The following is a 20,858-nucleotide window of genomic DNA, read 5'->3' as shown; positions in this document are numbered from 1 at the left end:
AGTCTCTACCCTATGGAACCTCCTATCCCCTGAAGTTCAGCACTCCCCCATTCTTATCCTTTTGTCAAGCCTTGCTCCTGGGAAGGAAAGCTATGACAAATCTAGACAGCATACTAAAAATGAGAGTCATCACCCTGCCAGCAAAAGTGCACATAGCCAAGGCTATAGTTTTCCCAGTTGCAATGTATGGCTGTGAAAGCTGGGTCATAAGGAAGGCTGAGCACCAAAGAATTGACGCCTTTGAACTATGGTGCTGGGGAAGACTCCTTGGACTGCAAGGCGATCAAACCGGTCAGTCCTAGAAGAGATCAACCCTGACTGTTCTTTAGAAGGCCCGATCCTGAAGATGAAATTCAAATACTTTGGCTGCCTAATGAGAAGAAAGGATTCATTGGGGAGGAGCCTAATGCTGGGAAAGATTGAGGACAAAAGAAGAAGGGGACAACAGAGAAAGAGGTGGCTGGATGGAATCGCTAAAGCAGTCAGCAAGAGCTTAAATGAACTACTTAAATGGTAGAGGACAGGAAGGCCCTTCATGGCACTGGACCATAATATCTCCGAGACCGCCTTCTGCTGCACGAATCCCAGCAACCGATTAGGTCCCACAGAGTGGGCCTTCTCCGGGTCCCGTCAACTAAACAATGTCGGTTGGCGGGCCTCAGGGGAAGAGCCTTCTCTGTGGCGGCCCCGACTCTCTGGAACCAACTCCCCCCAGAGATTAGAACTTCCCTACTCTCCCTGCCTTCCGTAAACTCCTTAAAACCCACCTTTGCCGTCAGGCATGGGGGAACTGAAACACCTCCCCCGGGCATGTACAATTTATGCATGGTATGTTTGTGTGTGTGCTTGTTAGTAAATGGGGTTCTTTTTAAACTTTTTTAAATATTTTAAATTTATTTGGATTTGTTACGATTTGTTATATTTTGCTGTGAGCCGCCCCGAGTCCGCGGAGAGGGGCGGCATACAAATCTAAATAATAAATAAATAAATAAAATAAATAAGGCCTGGAGGAACGTTGTCCATGGAGTCCTGAGGAGTCAGATATGACTTCACAACTAACACAACAACACAGCCTTACAGACCTAGCCCTTCCCCCAAGGGTTGATAGATTAGATAGGTTTGCATGGATTGGTGCCAGGTTTCTGCTTTTATTGTTTTTAATGTTTTATGTTTTAATTGTGTTTTATGGTTTTTAAAATTATTTATTGGGGAGGAGCCTAATACTGGGAAAGATTGAGGACAAAAGGAGAAGGGGACAACAGAGAAAGAGGTGGCTGGATGGAATCGCTAAAGCAGTCAGCAATGTTGTCTCAAAGATGGGAAAGTCACCAATTACCGTACATAGAGTGGGAGACCATATTAGTGAAGTCAGATAAATATAAGCCAAGTATAAACATATACCAAAAGGTAACAGTCTGTTATTTCTAGTTACACAGCAAATTCAATACATTTAGCAGTCTTTTAAAAAAATGAGTCGTAGAACTATTTATCATGGCCACATTCACATATATTAAATTTTAAGTAGCAATCATGAGATAAGAAAAACTAAATATTTTACCATGGCATTCTTAGCAATCAGACTTACCTATTGTTATGAAACTCAATTACCTCTTGAATAGATTCAGTTTTACTCTGATGAATTGAAGATATCACTTTTTCACCAGCATTTGTCCAACTACTTCCTACAATACAAACACATGTTAGAATCAAGATCAAACATTTTATCTATGAAAAGGAAAAAGAGATCCCAGTTATTTACAAAAAGATAGAAGATTACCCTGAATTCTATATAATTAAAAATGACTTTACAGGACTCGGGAGTTTGTTGTCAAGCAATACACTGGCTCTCCCACAATGCTATGCTTATATATTTGGAAGCATTATACATATAATGTCCTTTATGCTGAAAGGATAAGACTACAATGAACACTACAGCAATAAAAAAATAGTACGACAAACAATTTAAAAGCATGGGATTAGAAAAACGAAGCTAAAACTAATTTACTCCAACACAATTCACTAAATCTCTTCCCCTAACTTTCTATACTTTCAACCCTTTATTCTATTAAGTCTAAATTATACATTGTCTTTTGTTCTTTAAACTTCTCACCTCTCTTTTGGAGGATTTCATCAACTCTGTCCAACCACAACTTTCTTGATCTTTTCTTTTCTTTAATCTCATTAACTGCCTTCATGGATTTATTTTGGTACTTGATCCTAATTCATTCTATTTCATCAAACCTTTCTTGGTATATTTCTTTCATACAATCACTGACTATTGTACCATCATACATCAAACTTGACTGTAAAAAATATGATTCCAACAATCGAGTTATCGAAGCGTGGAACTCATTGCTGGACTCAATTGTGTCAACCCCTAACCCCCAACATTTCTCCCTTAGACTCTCCACGATTGACCTCTCCAGGTTCCTAAGAGGCCAGTAAGGGGCGTGCATAAGTGCACTGGTGTGCCTTTCGTCCCCTGTCCAATTGTCTTTCCTTTCTCTCACTTATCATATATATTTTCTTTCTTTCATATATCCTCTCCTCTAAGTTCACTTTACCCTTATATATATTACTACATGTCTATTTTTCTTCCTATGTTGGACAAATGAATAAATAAAATTTAAAAAAAAATTGTTTGAAACACTGCTGATACCTCAGTGTTTCTCAGGAAAACACATTGCAATATGAACAGTACCTCATAACACAAATCCTATCATGATAGCTCATCTCCTTAGAACGTATCATTACCATATTCTGGGAGAACTTAATCCTGGACCTTAATAAAATGAGAAGAAATTTGATTGACCAGACTAGAGAGTTATCTAGATCTGTATTCTTTTCTCTAACTGGGAAGCCTATAAACTGGCTGTGAACGCAATAGTATCTGGCTGTTCATTTTTTATGGCAACACGGTCTGTTTTAAGAAGAGCCTCCAATACTTTCAAACTTGCTATGGCATTCTCACCATTTCTGTTTTTTATACCGGTGTCTGGTCTGAGTCTTGAGAGCTGGAATCTGCTTGGGTGTTCTTCAAATGGGGATTGGCTAAAGCTCAAAATATCAGAGAGCTCCAAGAAAACATCAAGGGACATTTGGCCAGATGATTTTGCAAAGCGGCCTGCAGGGAAGGATAAAAGACCAGAGTCTTCAAAGTTCTTTTAAAAGGAAACTATTGAATAACTTACATAAATCAGAAAGGAATGTAATAAATTAATGAGATGGTAGAAAGGTTGAACCTTGCAGCTTTCCGTGTCCTCCCAAAATATGTTTTGGAATGTCCTACAATTACTTAGATTATATTTTGAATTGAAAGTAATTGCGAAGAAATCTGCATTCTTCTTGTATTAATGAAATTTGCTTATTTAAAACATTCTCATTAATTTTTAGCAAAATATCTTGAACTAGCTGAAATGTAACATTTAACTAGAACAAGCCATTTCGCAAACCATCATCCAACTCATTAACCGTTATGAACAATCAACAATAAACTAACTGGCGCTCAGCTTCTACTGCATCGCTTTCTTCATTTTTCCAGTTTTCAGGATTTGAGCTAATCTACTACAAGCAATAATAAGGTTGAAAGCACATTATTACCCCATTGGCTTCAGTTAACTTGGTGTTCTGACATATGACAAAATCATTCCTACTCCAAAAAAGGTGTATTCATATTAGAATGTTAACATTTATTAATGAACCAGGTATCAGTATAATAAGAATACAGTGGTACCTCTACTTAACAACTTAATTCGTTCCGTCACTAGGTTCTTAAGTAGAAACGTTCTTAAGTAGAATCAATTTTTCCCATAGGAATCAATGTAAAAGCAAATAATGCGTGCAAAACCATTAGGAAAGAAATAAAAGCTTGGAATTTGGGTGGGAGGAGGAGGAAGAAGAGGAGGAGGACAGTCACTACCAAAGAAAGAAGTGAGGTGAGGGGAATCAAAAAAATCCAAAACTTTAAGGCTTAAAAAAAAAAAGAGGGACTCTGAGGCAGCGAGGAGGAGCAGGTGCCTCCAATACACCTGGCACGAGGCTGCCTCCCTTACACTGCCCACCTACACTGACTGCTGCTGCTGCTACCTGTTGCCTCTTCCTTCCCATGCTGAAGGGCTCCCCTCTCCTCTCCCTCGCTTTGCAGCCGGCGCCTTTCCTTCGTTGTGGTGGCTCCGTGGCTGCCCAGAGCGAAGGGAGCGTTTCTTTTCTCTAGGCGCTGGCAGAGGTTTATTCCCTGTCCAAGCACCCAGAGAAAGGAAAATGCTTCATTCGCTCTGGACTGCCAAAGCCTCTTTAAGCACCACCAAAAGGCTCCTCTGGCAGCCCACATGGCCGGGATGAAAGGGGGGATGGCAGGAAACTGGCTTGGCCTTCATGCCGCTCTCAAATTTCCTAGGAAGTTTTTCCGGGCTAGAAAAGTTCTTAAGTAGAGGCGGTCTTAAGTAGAGGTGCCACTGTACACACTGCTCAAAAAAATAAAAGGAACACTTAAAAAAACAGAATATAACTTCAAGTAAATCAAACATCTGTGAAATCAAACTGTCCACTTAGGAAACAACACTGATTGATAGTCAATTTCACATGCTGTTGTGAATGGGCATGTATGAAAGATGGAGTATGAGAGAGTTGAATTCTCTCAACTCAGGTCAAAGATGCTTGCTCAGGAAGACTTCCATATATGCAGCATGTGGAAAAGTACCACTATGAAGAATTCAAAATCACAGATTATAGCTCCCCAGTGAATTGATCTTTCCATATGAAGTGAATGAAGCAGTGGCACTAAAGTACTGAAAAGTACCAAGGTCTGACAGCAAAGAAAGGACCAAGGTAGGACCAGTGAGGCTTTGGTGTTGGTCATACCTTTTTGGAGAGTATAAATGTCGCTGGGAACTGGCCCCCTTCATATGGAATCATGGATTCCATGTGGACTTTTCCAGTTTTATTTTGGAATTCAAACACAGCATAGTCATCTAGATTTTCAGATAGGAAAATAGGTATGGGTATATGAGAGAGAGTGGCTTTTAGAAAGTGAGAAAGTGAATAAAAGGCTAAACTCATATGCCCGAACGCTTGGACCACAAAAACCCCTTAAGTGCCGAGTGTGACAATCAGGCTTCTTTAGCCAAAGATTATCCATAGTGCTATGCCTGCAAAGAAACTAGGAAGTAAGTTAGATAGCTTGTCGAGATCTTCTTTAGATGATGCAGGGTTAATTTACAGGTTGACTTACCAAGATAGGCTGGGGTGCTACGTGTTTGACTAGGACATCTGAGCAAGACATCCCTCCGCATACCAGGTGATGCCTGATTTGTTGATGGAAAACTGGGGATGCTGGAAACAGCGGTACCATCAGACTGACGACTGTAACCACGAATGGCATAGCGATTCACTGGGTAGTTCTCGTCCAGTGGACATACTAAGAGCTTTGCTAATTTGTATTCCAAATAAGAGACGGTCCTAACAAGAGATTCAAAGCAAAGAGTCTGAGTCCTGAGGCATCCTTCTCAGTCCTCCTTTACAAAATTCTGCTTGCATTTTAGGTAGCCTTGAGACTTTCTATTCATATTAAGCTGCACAACCTGCCTTTCTATCCCATGAGGTTGTGATTCCTCAGGTAGCAATGAAGATTTGAGTTGCCACCAGTGCCTAATACTTTTCTGAAACCAATAATGCTGCCCATTAAGTGAGTGCTCAGTTTCAACACTACAATCATTTTTATTGTTCAAAATCTGAATAAGCTATGGCTAAATAAATAGCTGCCATTGTTGTTTCCCTGAGAACTGATCAGTAAAATAAGTAGATTACCTACTCAATAATATTTAACAATCTCAAGGTTTCTTATTCACTCCATTTTTGTTGTATGTAAAGATTTGTCCTCATACACAAAGGAACGTCAACTAATCCCCAAATACTCTTGAGACTTAAGAACTCAACAGAGAGCCAGTAACAGAGACTCCAACCCAGAAGGCTAAGACATGCGTAAAGATATAGAAACATAGAATACTGACGGCAGAAAAAGACCTCATGATCCATCTAGTCTGCCCTTATACTATTTTCTGTATTTTATCTTAGGATGGATATATGTTTATCCCAGACATGTTTAAATTCAGTTACTGTGGATTTACCAACCACGTCTGCTGGAAGTTTGTTCCAAGGATCTACTACTCTTTTAGTAAAATAATATTTTCTCATATTGCTTTTGATCTTTCCCCCAACTAACTTCAGATTCTGCCCCCTTGTTCTTGTGTTCATTTTTCTATTAAAAACACTTCCCTCCTGGACCTTATTTAACCCTTTAACATATTTAAATGTTTCGATCATGTCCCCCCCTTTTCCTTCTGTCCTCCAGACTATACAGATTGAGTTCATTAAGTCTTTCCTGATACGTTTTATGCTTAAGACCTTCCACCATTCTTGTAGCCCATCTTTGGTACTTAACCTTTGAAATGGGAGAAAGCGCTCCTGAGTTAACCATCTTAGGATCCTTTCTCTCTCTATATCGGTTGCTCCATAACATGAAGAACTTGGTTTGTCTGCCAAATGACTGGGAGATTCCAAGAGGAAGTCATCTAGCTCCTGCAGTCTTCCTGTAAGTCGGTCATATTGCAGTCTAAGAGGAAAAGCCTATGTAAAACAGAATTTTAAAAAATTAGTTTGAAAGATACATTTCAGAAATGTGAAAAAATTAAGTATTGTGCATCAGACCAGAATATCTCCGGGACTGCCTTCTGCCGCACGAATCCCAGCGACCGATTAGGTCCCACAGAGTTGGCCTTCTCCGGGTCCCATCGACTAAACAATGGTGTTTGGTGGGTCCCAGGGGAAGAGCCTTCTCTGTGGCGGCCCCGACTCTCTGGAACCAGCTCCCCCCAGAGATTAGAATTGCCACCACCCTCCTTGCCTTCCGTAAACTCCTTAAAACCCACCTTTGCCGCCAGGCATGGGGGAATTGAGATATCTCTCCTGGGCCTATACAATTTATGTATGGTATGTTTGTTTGTATGTATGTCTGATTAATAATGGGTTTTTAAAATGTTTTTAAATTATTAGATTTGTTATGAATTGTTCTATTGCTGTTGTGAGCTGCCCCGAGTCTACGGAGAGGGGTGGCATACAAATCTAATAAATAAGTAAGTAAGTAAGTAAGTAAGTAAGTAAGTAAGTAAGTAAGTAAGTAAGTAAGTAAGTAAGTAAGTAAATAAATAAGAATGAATGAATGAATTAATGAATAAATAAGAATGAATGAATGAATGAATGAATGAATAAATAAATAAATAAATAAATAAATATCTGTTCTAAGACAAGTACAAATGAGAATATAATCACAGGAAATCCAGTTTATATATCTGGAAAGCTATTTTTCAGCCTGTTCGTTCGACTGGTTATGTTTCTGTATCTATTGCCCGGTGGTAGGACAGTAAACAAGTGCTGACTAGTGTGTGAATCATCCTTAAGGCTTTTTCCTCACCCTGCTAAGACATCAAGTCCTCACAATTTTATCTAGCGAGGTCAGGGGACAGTCCATGATATTTTGTGCTTTTCTCATCACCCTTTGTAATGTTTTTTAATCTGCAGCTGTCAAGCCAGCATACCATACCGTAACACAATGTTATGAGGACGCTTTCTATCGTAGACCGTTAGAAGGAAGTCATCAGTCGTTGTTCCACCTTGTTTTTCTGCAAGATCCTGAGGAAACTGAGTCTCTGTTGAGCCTTACTGACCACCTGGGTCGTATTATTTTTCTAGGTGAGATCTTCACTAAGATGGACTTCCGGGAATTTGAAAGAGGAGACCCTCTCCAAACAAACAAACAATGCTGAAGGTTTGGAAAAGTAAATGTATGGCCCCATTTACTCAATGAATTGAAGACCTGATTACTCTTGCTAGCTGCAAGCAGATTACCTATAAACCGACTTTGTATGGACAAGTATAATGAAATATGAAACTCGTTTATACATAACACACACACATTGCTATATTCATATGCAATTCTAATTGTATTAGACCAGTGTTTTTCAACCAGTGTGCCGGGGCACACTAGTGTGCCGCGAGACATGGTCAGGTGTGCCGCGAAGCTCAGAGAGAGAAAGAAAGGAAGAGAGAAAGAGAACAAGAGAGAGAGAAAGAAAGCAAGAGAGAGAGAGAGAAAGAAAGCAAGAGAGAAAGAGAACAAGAGAGAGAAAGAAAGCAAGAGAGAGAGAAAGAGAACAAGAAAAAGAAAGCAAGAGAGAGAGAAAGAGAGAGAAAGAAAGCAAGAGAGAGAGAGAAACAGAGGGAGGGAAGGAGAGAGAGAGAAAGACATAGAGGGAGGGAGGGAGGGAGGGAGAGAGAGAGCAAAAAGGAGAGGAAGGAAGGAAGAGAAAGAAAGAGGGATGGAGAGAGAGAGAAAGAGGGATGGAGAGAGAGGGAGGGAGAGAGAAATAATGTGAAAGGGAGGAAGAGAGAGAGAATTTTTTTGTCCAAACTTTTTTTAGCCCCCCCCCCGCTCAATGTGCCCCAGGGTTTCATAAATGTAAAAAATGTGCCGCGGCTCAAAAAAGGTTGAAAGTCACTGTATTAGACAACAACTATTTGTTTGTTTGTTTATTTATTTGTTTGTTTGTTTATTTATTGGATTTGTATGTCGCCCCTCTCCGTGGACTCGGGGCGGCTAACAACAGTGATAAAAACAGAATGTAAAAATCCAATACTAAAATAGCTAAAAATCCTTGTTATAAAACCAATCATACATACAAACATACCATGCATAAATTGTAGAAGCCTAGGGGAAAAGATTATCTTAGTTCCCCCATGCCTGACTGCAGAGGTGGGTTTTGAGGAGTTTACGAAAGGAAAGGAGGGTGGGGGCTATTCTAATCTCTGGGGGGAGTTGGTTCCAGAGGGCCGGGGCCGCTACAGAGAAGGCTTTTCCCCTGGGCCCCGCCAACCGACATTGTTTAGTTCACGGGACCCGGAGAAGGCCCATTCTGTGGGACCTAACTGGTTGCTGGGATTCGTGCAGCAGAAGGCGGTCTCTGAGATAATCTGGCCCGGTGCCATGAAGGGCTTTATAGGTCATAACCAACACTTTGAATTGTGACCGGAAACTGATCGGCAACCAATGCAAACCGCGGAGTGTTGGTGTGACATGGGCATATTTAGAGAAGCCCATGATTGCTCTCACAGCTGCATTCTGCACGATTTGAAGTTTCAACTCCTACTAAAATGACATAATCTTTTTTTCTTTTTTTGTATCTTTCACTTTTTTAAAAGCACTTTCTATGTGTCTTTTTTCACTCCCCCTCAAGGTATGTACCGGTATTTTTTATCATTGTGTTTTCAGGGGCAAGTCATTATTTTTAAAAATAAAAGAACAGATATATTTTCTCTCTTTCTTGTCTGTTTATTTATATTATGTAACACAGGGCCCAATCACAAGATTTGTTCGCTATTAAGAGGATATTTTAATTAGTTCTAATAAAGATATTTCCTACCTGTGGACTTTTCTTATGGCCTAAAAGAAGTAGAGTAGAGCAAAACTCCTTAGCTCAGGTATGTCCTTCTGACCAAAAACAATATTCTAACCCCCAAAAAAGCAGCAGGCAAAGTAGTGAATTCTACTCACAGGCAGAGCCAGGAAAGCATTAAAAAAATCCAAAAAGATGTCATCATAAGTCAACAGTTCTTCCAAAAGTTCATATCCTAAAACAAACAAATCAAAGTCATATGAACAGAAAATTTAAGTGTACAGTCTGCAAAGATTTCTGCAACTTTGCAAGTATTATTGATGTCCATAAAAAATACACCACCTCAAAGGTTGTAGAGATAATTCAATCAAGGCTGGCTCTACCCAATGTTTAGGGTTCTTTAAATCTAAACATTAAGCATTCTCTAATATAAAACTTCAAAAACAAATTAAGTAGTTCATCAGCTTTAAATGGCAAAAACTACTTGGAAAGATTGATGGATGTTTGTAGGCTCCATCTATCTAGAATCAACTCAACCCAAATTAACACAATTATTTTGGTTCACACAACACTCTGAGGCATTTACTAACCACACAATCTGACTACTATAGTAGTTTAAAATGTAGTTTTTAGTTATGTGTGGTCTGTTTTGAAAATCAGGAAGTTTGCAGACATTGTGTTGAATCAATAACCTCTTTGCTGCCTTCTGGGTCCAACTAGAACCACCTTCCCGCAGGAACCGAAGAATCTGGACATGAGGATTTTGTTCACGTAGCACCAAGCCCATAAAGTTGAGTGTGGTTAAAAATTACATTTTAAGCATATTACAGTCTTTCCAGTATTTTTAAGGGGTTCTAGTATTGGTTAAGAAATTTTAACAGAGTAACTTCAAAAAAAACCCACCACTCTTTTTAATAACAAATTTGAATATTCCCATGAAAAAAGTGAGAATAGAGCAACCCATCTGTCTCACTAAACATAAATAATAAAATAAAAAAAATACAGTAAAAGTAAATAGTAACAAGCACTGCAGCAATGCATAGGGAAAGCGAGCGGATGATTCTTCTTCTCTATAGCAACAGAATTTATTCGCTTCCAAATAGCAGGGCGGATTTGGCAAGGTGTCTGCCCTCCCCCCCCCCCCCCTCAGGTTATTCACCGAATTTCACGCCTGGGCCAAAATTCAAATAAGAAAACTTTTTCCCGCGTTTAACCACCTGACCGCGCTGGTTCGCTTTTAACCCAGTTAGCAGACGGGTCAATTCCTCCCATTTTGCCTGCATTGGTCTGCAGGGGTTAAACGAAAAGAGTGTCTAAGCTACGTCGGGAAAAAAGTTGGAGAGCCGGCTTGGGTTTCCTTGCCGTTCCTTTCCCGCGCAAACTCGAGAAACCGGCCCCGCGTTCCGTCTCCCTGACTGGAGCGAAGGTCGCCTTTCCAGACGGCCGCGCCGGACGACTCCGGGTCGAGGGCGAACCCCGCCAGCCGCGCTTCGGTAGTCAAGGGCCCCGCGGGTGAGGGGAGGGCGGAAAGACCCCGGATGAAGACGCTGCGGAGCGTCCGGGAACGCAGCCGAGGGAAAGGGCTCGGGTGTTGCCTTGCGATGCAAAATTATGGCCGGGTGGGGGGGAATTGTTTAATAGCAATCTGAGGTCTTAACCCCCTCCCCTCCCCGTCCCGTTAATCGAGGAATTCTTTTGCACTGCTCACCAAGACAACTAGACACAAGAAGCGGGTTTTTTCCCCCGAACGCCATCACTCTACTAAACAAATAATTCTCTCAACACTGTCAAACTTTTTACTAAGTCTGCACTTCTATTTCTACTGGTTTTTTCTCATCATTTCTATCATAGAAACATAGAAGATTGACGGCAGAAAAAGACCTCATGGTCCATCTAGTCTGCCCTTATACTATTTCTTGTATTTTATCTTAGGATGGATATATGTTTTGTCCCAGACATGTTTAAATTCAGTTACTGTGGATTTACCAACCACGTCTGCTGGAAGTTTGTTCCAAGCATCTACTACTCTTTCAGTAAAACAATATTTTCTCACGTTATTTCTAATCTTTCCCCCAACTAACCTCAGATTGTGCCCCCTTATCCTTTTTCTCACACTTAGGATTGTATGACTGTTGTTGGTTACTTGTATCCTAAGATTTTATCCTATTGATTGTTTCTTCATTGCTTATTTGACCCCTATGACAATCCTTAAGTGTTATGCCTCATGATTCTGGACAAATGTATCTTTTTCTTTTATGTACACTGAGAGCATCTGCATCAGGACAAATTCCTTGTGTGTCCAATCACACTTGACCAATAAAGAATTCTATTCTATTCACCACTTTACTGGGAACTAGGAAAGAGAGCTTTTTTTGGGGGGGATTTCCTTAGTTTTCTTCAAAGTCAAACACACACACACACACACAAACAAACACACACTTCCCACCAGAACCCATTTGCAAACCAGAGCCCCTTTGGCAAGCAATTTCTTTGGCATAACAAGAATGCTGGGATAATAGAAGGATGTGACCTGCTTTTATGATACAGCTCCCCTGTTTGCTTGCTTTAAAAAATTATGGAGAGAAATATCCCGATTTCCTGCCTGTCCATGGAATAAAATAAATGTTAAGTTCAGAGGGAGTCCCAACTCAACGTTTCTTCGAAAGAAACTTTTAAATTGGAAATGTATTAATAGATAAACACATAAAGATAGGTAGGTAGGTAAGTAGGTATAGGTTGGTTGGTTGGTTGGTTGGTTGGTTGATAGATTTAAAGGAATTTATATGGAATAAAATATGAAAAAAATGTAAGGTTGTGTAAAAGAACTCAGGGTTGCTGGAATGCCATCTCAGAAGAATTGAGAAAGGTACAGCAAAGGGAAAAGGAGGGAAGAGAGGAGTTAGAAGAAAGAGAGGAGGAGGGAAGAGAGGAGAAGAGAATAAGGAAGGTAGGGGAAGTAGGAAAAAGGAGAAGGAGAGAAGGAGGTGAGAAAGGGGAAGGAAAGGAAGAAGGGCTGTATGATATAGAAAGAGGATGGTAAAAAAGCAACCTTTAACTAATAAATTAAAATATAAATATAAAATATATATGTAAACATTTTTTTTAAAAATGAAATGAGATGGTGAACATGTAAAAATGTCTGTATGGTAATACAAATAAAAAACTTTTTTTAAAAAAGAGGGAGTCCCAACTGAGGTCAAAAAAGAAGACCCAGATTTCTTTGTTAAGCAGAATTGCGTTGGGAGAAAGAACCTGCAGCTTGCAAATCACCATGAGTTTGAATTTGGAGTTAAAGAATAAATCAGGAAAGTTCAAGACAGATGGGATAACTTAGTTTGGGGTGTTGTAAGAACCATTTTATTATCTTCCTTTGACTTGAGCTACAAAGGGAAACTGGCAGGTCTTTTTCAAGTTCATCTAATTAAAAAGAAAGAGGTCCAAGTTTCAGGGTCCACTGATGAATTTATAAACAATAACCAAATATAGTAGCTTTACATCAATCAGATGGAAACTCTGTTCATGATGGACTGAGACAAGTTGAAGACAACATCATATACAGTATTCTGTTCTTGAGAATAGTGGGCTGTTCCTACACTGAAAACAAGCAGGACATGTGGCTGAGCCCCCCAAAAGATGACAGGCAAGCATGTATCAATGAATGAATGAATGGTTGGAGTTCAAGTTATGTTAATATCAGATGACACAGATCAGGCTGAAAACGTATACTTATAGAGTTAATTAAGGACCAGTTGCTGTGTTTTTCTCTATAGTAAAAACCGTGGGAGTGATTCCACGTAGACTAGGAAGGAGCATGATGGATCACTCAGGTCTATGGAAAAGAGATGCTGTAGTAAAAGCAGAAACAGCTTTGACATGAGTGCTCAACATTACACAAAGGATAATGTGGTTTGTTTGGTTTAACCTTAATATGAACAATCCCAGAATTTATGGTAGGGGTGACATTCCATGGCATTCTTAAATCTGCTATTAGACAAGAATATGTCTTTAACAGATATGGATTGCTTTAATTTTATATGAATTTTGCTAAAAACCTATAGTTGCAAATAATTCAATTCAATTTCAATTCAATTTATTAGATTTGTATGCCTCCCCTCTCCAAAGACTTTTCAATGTAATAAAAATATCCATGTATGTGTAAGAGAGAAAAAAGAGTGACAGATCAGTGAAGTAGAGATTAAGGTCAGACACACTCCAAAAATAATTGGAAAAGGTGCTTTGGACTTTGCACATTGCTCTTTATTATATATTAAAAAGTCCATTTTTTCCCACAGATGCCAGGCTTATCATATTTATTGTCCAATATATATAAATAATCCCTTTCAGCAATAGAAAACAGTGAATTCGTGTCAACTCATAATTTTACCACAGCAGTACACCCCTTACTTACAACTCTTGGAAGTCCACTCATAAACAGCAGCTGCAAATTTAATAAGGTTACTATCCCTGGTTTGTGACTTAGTAAGAAATAAAGTGTGAAATACTAGTGGTAGTTTTGTTTTTAGAGTGATGCTATGGGCTTTGTTTTTAATTTGGGTGAAAGCTTCAGAACAATTACTTGCTCTTTCTACAGAGAAAAAGATCAGTTGTTACCTGGGAATTTTTTTGGGTAAATTCACTATTTAGAGTACTGTATTGCAGTTCAAGAATGTGATAGTTCATTCACTGACTTAGTACCTTGACTTCAGCAGTCATTAAGTAGAGCAAGAAAATGTTCACTGTACTAAAGAAAGGAAAGCAAGATTCAACTGACCCTGAAATTGGAAAAAGACCTGAGGCTGTGAATAATAGCAGATGTAACAAAGAAGCAATTTATACTTTTCTGGCTGCAGAGGACATTATGAGCTCAGATATTTAGTGCCAGTATTTTAGATTATTTAGCTATCAAGAAGCACAGAGTTCGCAGGAGGTTTGCTGTTGACTTCATGACCTTTGCTGCCAGGAGCAAAAAGTCAGGGCAATAGACAAACATCAAATTCTGCTGGTGTTCTGGAAGCAAATACTCAGCTAATTTGCCACTAAATAATTAATTAATAATAATTTATATTAGACTTGTATGCCGCCCTTCTCCAAAGACTTGGGGTGGCATACAATGTTAACTAGGTTGGGGGATATGGACCAAATCACTTTGTAGTTGGTATGTGAAGCAGAAGTTCTGCATACTAAATCAGACAAATATTTTTTAAGGCACTTGGCAAAATGTTGTGCAGGTAAGTTATGAATGCTATTTGTGACAGTATAAATCCTGCAGGATGACACCTAGATACACTTTTGGATTGTGCTAAAAGCTGAAGAACTGTTCCATGATCTAGGAGAGGAAGTGGGGATTTTCCCCCCAGCTTTTGCTGTCATTTGAGGAGGTGGCTGTGTATTTCACTAAACATGAATTCATTATTTTAGATTCTCACCAAATAACTTTTCACTAGGGAATCTTGGTACAATGTGCACTCTTTCTGAAATGGGATCCCTTTGTGGCCTTGACTAATATAAGCATCTATTTGTAAAGATGTGTTGTTATTGTTGTTTTTTAATATATATTTTTTTGTTTTTTAAATGTTACACACACAGACTGCACATTATACAACATAAAACAGTGCCCTGTGAAGGTGCACCCACCACCTAACAACATACATACCCCACCACCAATTGGAGGGTCTGTACAAATATCTTTAACGTTCTTCTAAGCTAGGATCTGCATTTTATTTACATATCAAAGAGTGATTCTAATTTATTCTTTATGGCTAGATCACAAATTCTACTTGTCATATAACCTCTCACCATATCCCATCGTTCCATCAGTTTCTTCAGTTTATTTTCATTGTACATATTCTGTACAGATGTGTTGTTGAGGTCAATGTTCAACCCTCTATGCCCGTGATGGTGAACCTATGGCACGCGTGCCACAGGTGGCACGTTGAGCCATATCTGCTGGCATGCAAGTCATTGCCCTAGCTCAGCTCCAGTGCACGTTTGTGTGCTGGCCAGCTGACTTTCATCTCACGCGAAAACTCCAGGAGGGAATTTTCGGCTTCCAGAAGGCTTCCAGAAGCCTCTGGTGCCTGAGAAGGTTGAAAAAACGGGTCTACCAGGCCCACTGGAATTCGGGAAATGGGAGAGCGGGGGAATCGTGCATGCATGCAGGGCAGCCTAGGGGGGCACGTGCACAGGGTTGCAGGGGGCATTGAATTATGGGTGTGGGCACACACACACAATAGCGTGTGCACTTTTGGCATCTAAGGCAAAAAAGGTTTGCCATCACTGCTCTATGCTGTACTGCAATGACTGTCAATTACAGTGAGTCAGCTAATCTAACACACGAGTCCCTAATTCTTTTCAAGTCATTTTTGGAATGTTGAGACCATCCATTGAGCACTTTCATATAATGGCTGCCACAATAAACATGACGTCATTCAGCAGGATACCTTACGGTTGCCGGTATATTCATTTCTGCTTCTTTTCTAATTCCTTAGAAATTATAAATCTTCTAATTTTCTAAATATGTGGGGAAAGACTTTCCACTATTGACTTCTCACAATTCCTAAGAGGCCAGTAAGGGGCATGCATAAGTGTACCAGCGTGCCTTCTGTCCCATGTCCTTACTTGTACCTTGTAACATTATATGACAAAACAAACAAATAAACAAGCCGCCCCAAGTCTCGGGAGAGGGGCGGCATACAAATCTAATAAATTATTATTATTATTATTATTATTATTATTATTATTAACAAAGAAAAAAAAAAAATAAAGTAAGAGTTTGTGCAATGTTGCTGCAAAAATCCAAACGTGAAGAGGAAATAGAGAAGAAAAGCTGAAATAAAAATAAAACTAATAAGTAGAAATCAGTTTCTTTTCAAGACAATGGCTTCCGTAAAATCCCAATCCCAGAAAAATAAAAGCAAGACCAAGACCAGGCACACAGTTTATGGAGAACATTTTACATGGAAAGTAAAATAATGCATACTGGAAATCTCACACACCATAAACAAATGTGATACTGTACAGTTGTAGAATGTAGAAATGCTTAGAATCTGGAAAGAGTTTCAATCAAAAACAATCTGTTACAAAACATCAAAGAATCCTATACTTGGAGGATACTTTGTGAAATAATGGGAAACCTTAAAAGAAAGACTAATTCACAGAAGACAAAATCCATACAAGCACCTGGAATATGAAAGGATTGTGCATCACAGAATTGACACCTAGGAGGCCATATAAATGCATGAAAGGGGCAATTTCATTTAGAGCACAACACTTGCTAGGCATCAAGGAAGTCAGAGTGAGAGACCATACGAGTGCTCAGAATGGAAAACAGATTGTGGTAAAGCTCAGATTTCATCTGCAGATTTATTCAGGGAAGCCACACTGAATGCTTGCAGCGTAGATACAGCTATAGATGGAACGTGTTGTTTATAAGGCAGAGAACTCACATGGGAGAAAAATTGTGCAAATGCTCAAATTATGGCAAGGACTTATGTGTCATAACTGAAAAAAAATATGATTGATCTTATTAAACCAAACAAGTACTGCGTCTAGAAGTTTAGAATGTGAACAGAGTTCGTTTCTATCTGAGATAGTGCTCTGACCATCATGATTTCATGATAGAAATTTCTGGCTCTGTTACAATTTTAATTCAAGGACTACTTTTATTGTTGCCAAGATGATTGCATTGATGCATCCATACAAATTGATTCAGTTGAATGACAACAATGTAGTAATTACTTTGACCATTATGTAACTAATATTCAATGAGTCAAAATAGAATATGGAATTTTGTTATATTCTTTGTTACTCTTGTTTATTCAAGTGCATCCTTATTTTCATCTAGAAGCAGGCAACCTTTTGGAGTCCTGGAACAGCACATCCTTTTTGAGGTACAGTAAAACTATCCGAAGGCTAAGTAAATAAGGCCCCCATTATGCCTGTGAACCCTGTGGTTATTTTCTTTTCTTTTTTTTTAACTGGAAACGTAAGCTATTCTTTGTTTTTAAACAATGGTCAGATTATTCATTTGTTATTATTTTCCTCTGATTCCATCTCAAATTGGCAGAAAACCGCCTATAGTTTTCAAAATTTCATTCTGTAGCAGTCAGAAGTTTGCAAAAAAAAAAAAGGTGGGGAGAGAGATGAAACACACTGAACAATATATCAAAAGATACAGCTGCCAAGTCAGTTGCTTTCCATAAGCTTTTTAAAGGGAAATAACATGGACAATTGCTCAACAGCTATCCACTAAGATTGACTTTTCCCCCAAAGGGACATCCCTTTTGGCTATCCAAAAGTAGAATATATTGGAAGATGTCTACACCTGTAGCATGATATGTATGTATGTATGTATGTTTGGTTTTTATATTAATGGATTTTTAATCATTTCTAATATCAAATTATTATTGTACACTGTTTTATTGTCGCTGTTAGCCACCCCGAGTCTCCGGAGAGGGGCGGCATACAAATCAAATCAAATAAATAAATAAATAAATAAACAACCAACCAGCCAATCCTGGCTGGTCTCTGCAAGGCTAAGTAGAGTCAACTACTACTTGGATAATAGACCACCAGGACAACTCAAAGTTGTTAGATAAATTGGAAAGTCACAGAAGGCTGACAGCAATTCCATATTGCTGCCAAGAAAAGAACACGAATACTGTATGTCCATGTAGATACCAGAGCTAAGCTCCGTTAGAAAGTTCTTACTGTTGTACTTGTACCAAACAATACTGAAAACAGAAACTGCAACAGATTCCTTTGGGCTACAGGTCTTGTGTCTTGCATTTTGAAGATCTGTAAGTACATTATTGAGACAAAATTATGCTAACCTGTCGTTGGAGACTTTGCTCTGGAACTTTCTTCTGTTTCATGCATTTCCAGGAGGGTGGTATCCACAATTTCTTAACCGTGTTTCTTCTTCTCCTGTTTCCTTCCTTACTCTTAACAGAAGCTTAGTTTACTGGCTAAGTATATACAGTTGACCGCAACTGAGTCACTGGGTGGGGCAAGCTAAGTTTCCCAATCTCACCTGGCACTTATTAATCCCCAGGTAGAAAATAAATTCCTCCTCCCATCAAACAGCAATTGTAAACTAAGTGACAGCTTAATGGATGGTAGAGCTCCACTTACTTTTTGCTTCTGGGTATTGTTTAGCGCGTTTACAAAATACTCTTAAGAAGAGTACAGTGATTCTGGCCAGATCTACATAGAAAGGTAATCTGATTTTATCTCAAACACAGGTCATCAATATTGCTCTTGGTAACTACAGTTTCTAAGCTTGTTGCCTAGAATACCTTTATGTAAGCTGGTTGGATGTGGTGCAGTTGTTTCCACAATAACAACTGTATTGAATGTTGTGTTCATGACAGATTTTATCTTAAGAGCCAGTTAATAAGAATGTCAAACATTTGTAATGATATTTTTTTATCAGCCATATCAAAGCAACTTTTCAAAATAACAACTTCCTTGTGGAACAACTATTAAGTTATTTTTGGGAGCATCCCTATATGAGTTTAGAATTAAAATTTAGGAAGTGACTTTGTCTTTTCAGGGCATTACACGATTGAAATGTATCCTTGGAACCAGTCCCCATTGCCAGATAACTTTATTCTTATCTGATACTATTTGACTGCTCCACAGCAGAGTATGCTGCATATACTAACTCAAAACCAGTCAACCCTCTGTTGTTGTAGGAAATTTGAAAAGATAGATTGTCCCAACAATCTAGAAGAACCTAGATCAGTGATGGCAAACTGTTTCCCCCTTGGGTACTGAAAGAGCATGAGCGGAAGCTATCACGCATGTGCGAGTGCCCACACACATAATTCAATGCTTGGGTAGGGCAAAACAGCTTTCTCTGCCCCCCAGAGCCCCGCTGGAGACCAGAAATGGCCTGTTTCCCAACTTCTGGTGGGCCCGGTCAGCTCATGTTTCGCCTTCCCCAAGCTCCAAAGGCTTCCCTGAAGCTAGGGGAGGGTAAAAAAACGCCTCCTCCATCCCCCCGGAGGTTCTCTGGGAGCCAGAAATGCCCTCCCAGAGCCTTTGTGCGAGCCAAAAACCAGGTGGCCAGCACACACATGTACGTTGGAACCGAGCTAGGGCAACTGCTCATGTGCAGCAGATATGGCTCCGCATGACACCTATGACACCTGTGCCATAGGTTTGCTATCACTGACCTAGGTAATCATCTTTGAACCAGTAAGAAAGAAGAGGGCAAGAAAAAGAAACACCAAACACCAAAGGTACCACTATCTGTGGAGTTTGCATGTAGTAAACTTTGTCCTTTACTATTACATCATTCCTATCACCCACCTACTGTATGACTGTAGATTGTTGCTTGTAATCTTATGATTTATATTAATATAGATTGTTTCCTGATTGCTTATCTGTACCCCATGACAATCATTAAGTGTTCTACCCAGAGGTGGGTTATTGCCCGGATGGGTGGGGGACAGTGGGGTAGTGAAAATGGAGCTCCACCCCAGAGCACCCATTTTGGAGTGAAATATGTTTACAGAAAATGCAGAGCGTTCTGCATAAGCTGTGCCCACAGTGTGGTAGTAAAAATTTTGGTAGCCCTTCACTGGTTGTACCTTATGATTCTTGACAAATGTATCATTTTTTAAGTACACTGAGAGCATATGCACCAAAGACAAATTCCTTGTGTATCCAATCACACTTGGCCAATAAATAATTCTATTCTATTCTGTTCTGTTCTTCAAGGAAATTTCACCTACTGCACACTCCAGTAAAATAACTAGTAAATTTATTTTTTAAATTAGCTCTAGAAGAAGCATAGTAATGTTATTGTGCTACTTTTATTAAAGAAACAGGAAAATATAGTTTTGTTATCTTATAAAGAAGTAGTTTACTTCAGAGTTAGATTATCTATTTATTATAAGAAACGACTTAATCTGCTTTGGCGAAACACATATTGAAACACCACCAGTAGGTGGCATTCTTGAATTCTCAGTGTAAGGTTTTTTCTCATCACGTCTTTTATTAATTTACAAACTCGTTTTAAAAGTGCGTTTTTATCTTGAATATTACAATTTGATAGGTAATATTGATTTTCATACAGGCAGTTTCCTGAAGCTTTGGGCACAGTCCACAATGTCTCACTGTATCTGTCACAGAAAGCTATATTTCAATAATAATAATAATAATAATAATAATAATAATAATAATAATAATAATAATAATTTATTAGACTTGTATATCGCCCCTCTCTGAAGACTCGGGACGGCTCACAACAATAATGTGACTCAATGCAAGGAATAGTCCAAAGATGCTTATTTTAGTTGATTATTTAGTTTTAAAAATGGCTTTTGTTGCCAATCTAAAAAAATAGTGTGTGATGTGCCAATTACATTATTTTTTCCAGGTCCATTTTTTCCTTAAGATTGTATT

The 20,858-nt window shown here is 39.0% G+C and overlaps 1 protein-coding gene across 2 annotated transcripts in view; it reads right to left on the bottom strand.

Moving 5' to 3' along the window:
* LOC139157454 (uncharacterized) overlaps window positions 1-18,389 on the bottom strand; it is a 49,962-nt gene extending 31,573 nt beyond the window's left edge. The window contains exons 1-6 of one of the 2 annotated variants that reach the window (XM_070734240.1): window positions 18,278-18,389; window positions 9,605-9,681; window positions 6,440-6,624; window positions 5,231-5,457; window positions 2,972-3,124; window positions 1,586-1,682 (exon numbers count right to left, since the gene is read on the bottom strand). In XM_070734240.1, coding sequence (XP_070590341.1) covers window positions 1,586-1,682; window positions 2,972-3,124; window positions 5,231-5,457; window positions 6,440-6,624; window positions 9,605-9,681; window positions 18,278-18,323 — 785 coding nt within the window. In that variant the 5' untranslated portion in view covers window positions 18,324-18,389. The remainder of the gene's footprint in view (window positions 1-1,585; window positions 1,683-2,971; window positions 3,125-5,230; window positions 5,458-6,439; window positions 6,625-9,604; window positions 9,682-18,277) is intronic. The other variant, XM_070734242.1, reaches the window with a different exon arrangement.
* Window positions 18,390-20,858: the final 2,469 nt, after the last annotated feature.

This window comes from Erythrolamprus reginae, chromosome 1 (assembly GCF_031021105.1).
Source record: "Erythrolamprus reginae isolate rEryReg1 chromosome 1, rEryReg1.hap1, whole genome shotgun sequence".
NCBI classification, from domain to species: Eukaryota; Metazoa; Chordata; class Lepidosauria; order Squamata; family Dipsadidae; genus Erythrolamprus; species Erythrolamprus reginae.
This window is presented reverse-complemented; position numbering and strand designations above follow the sequence as displayed.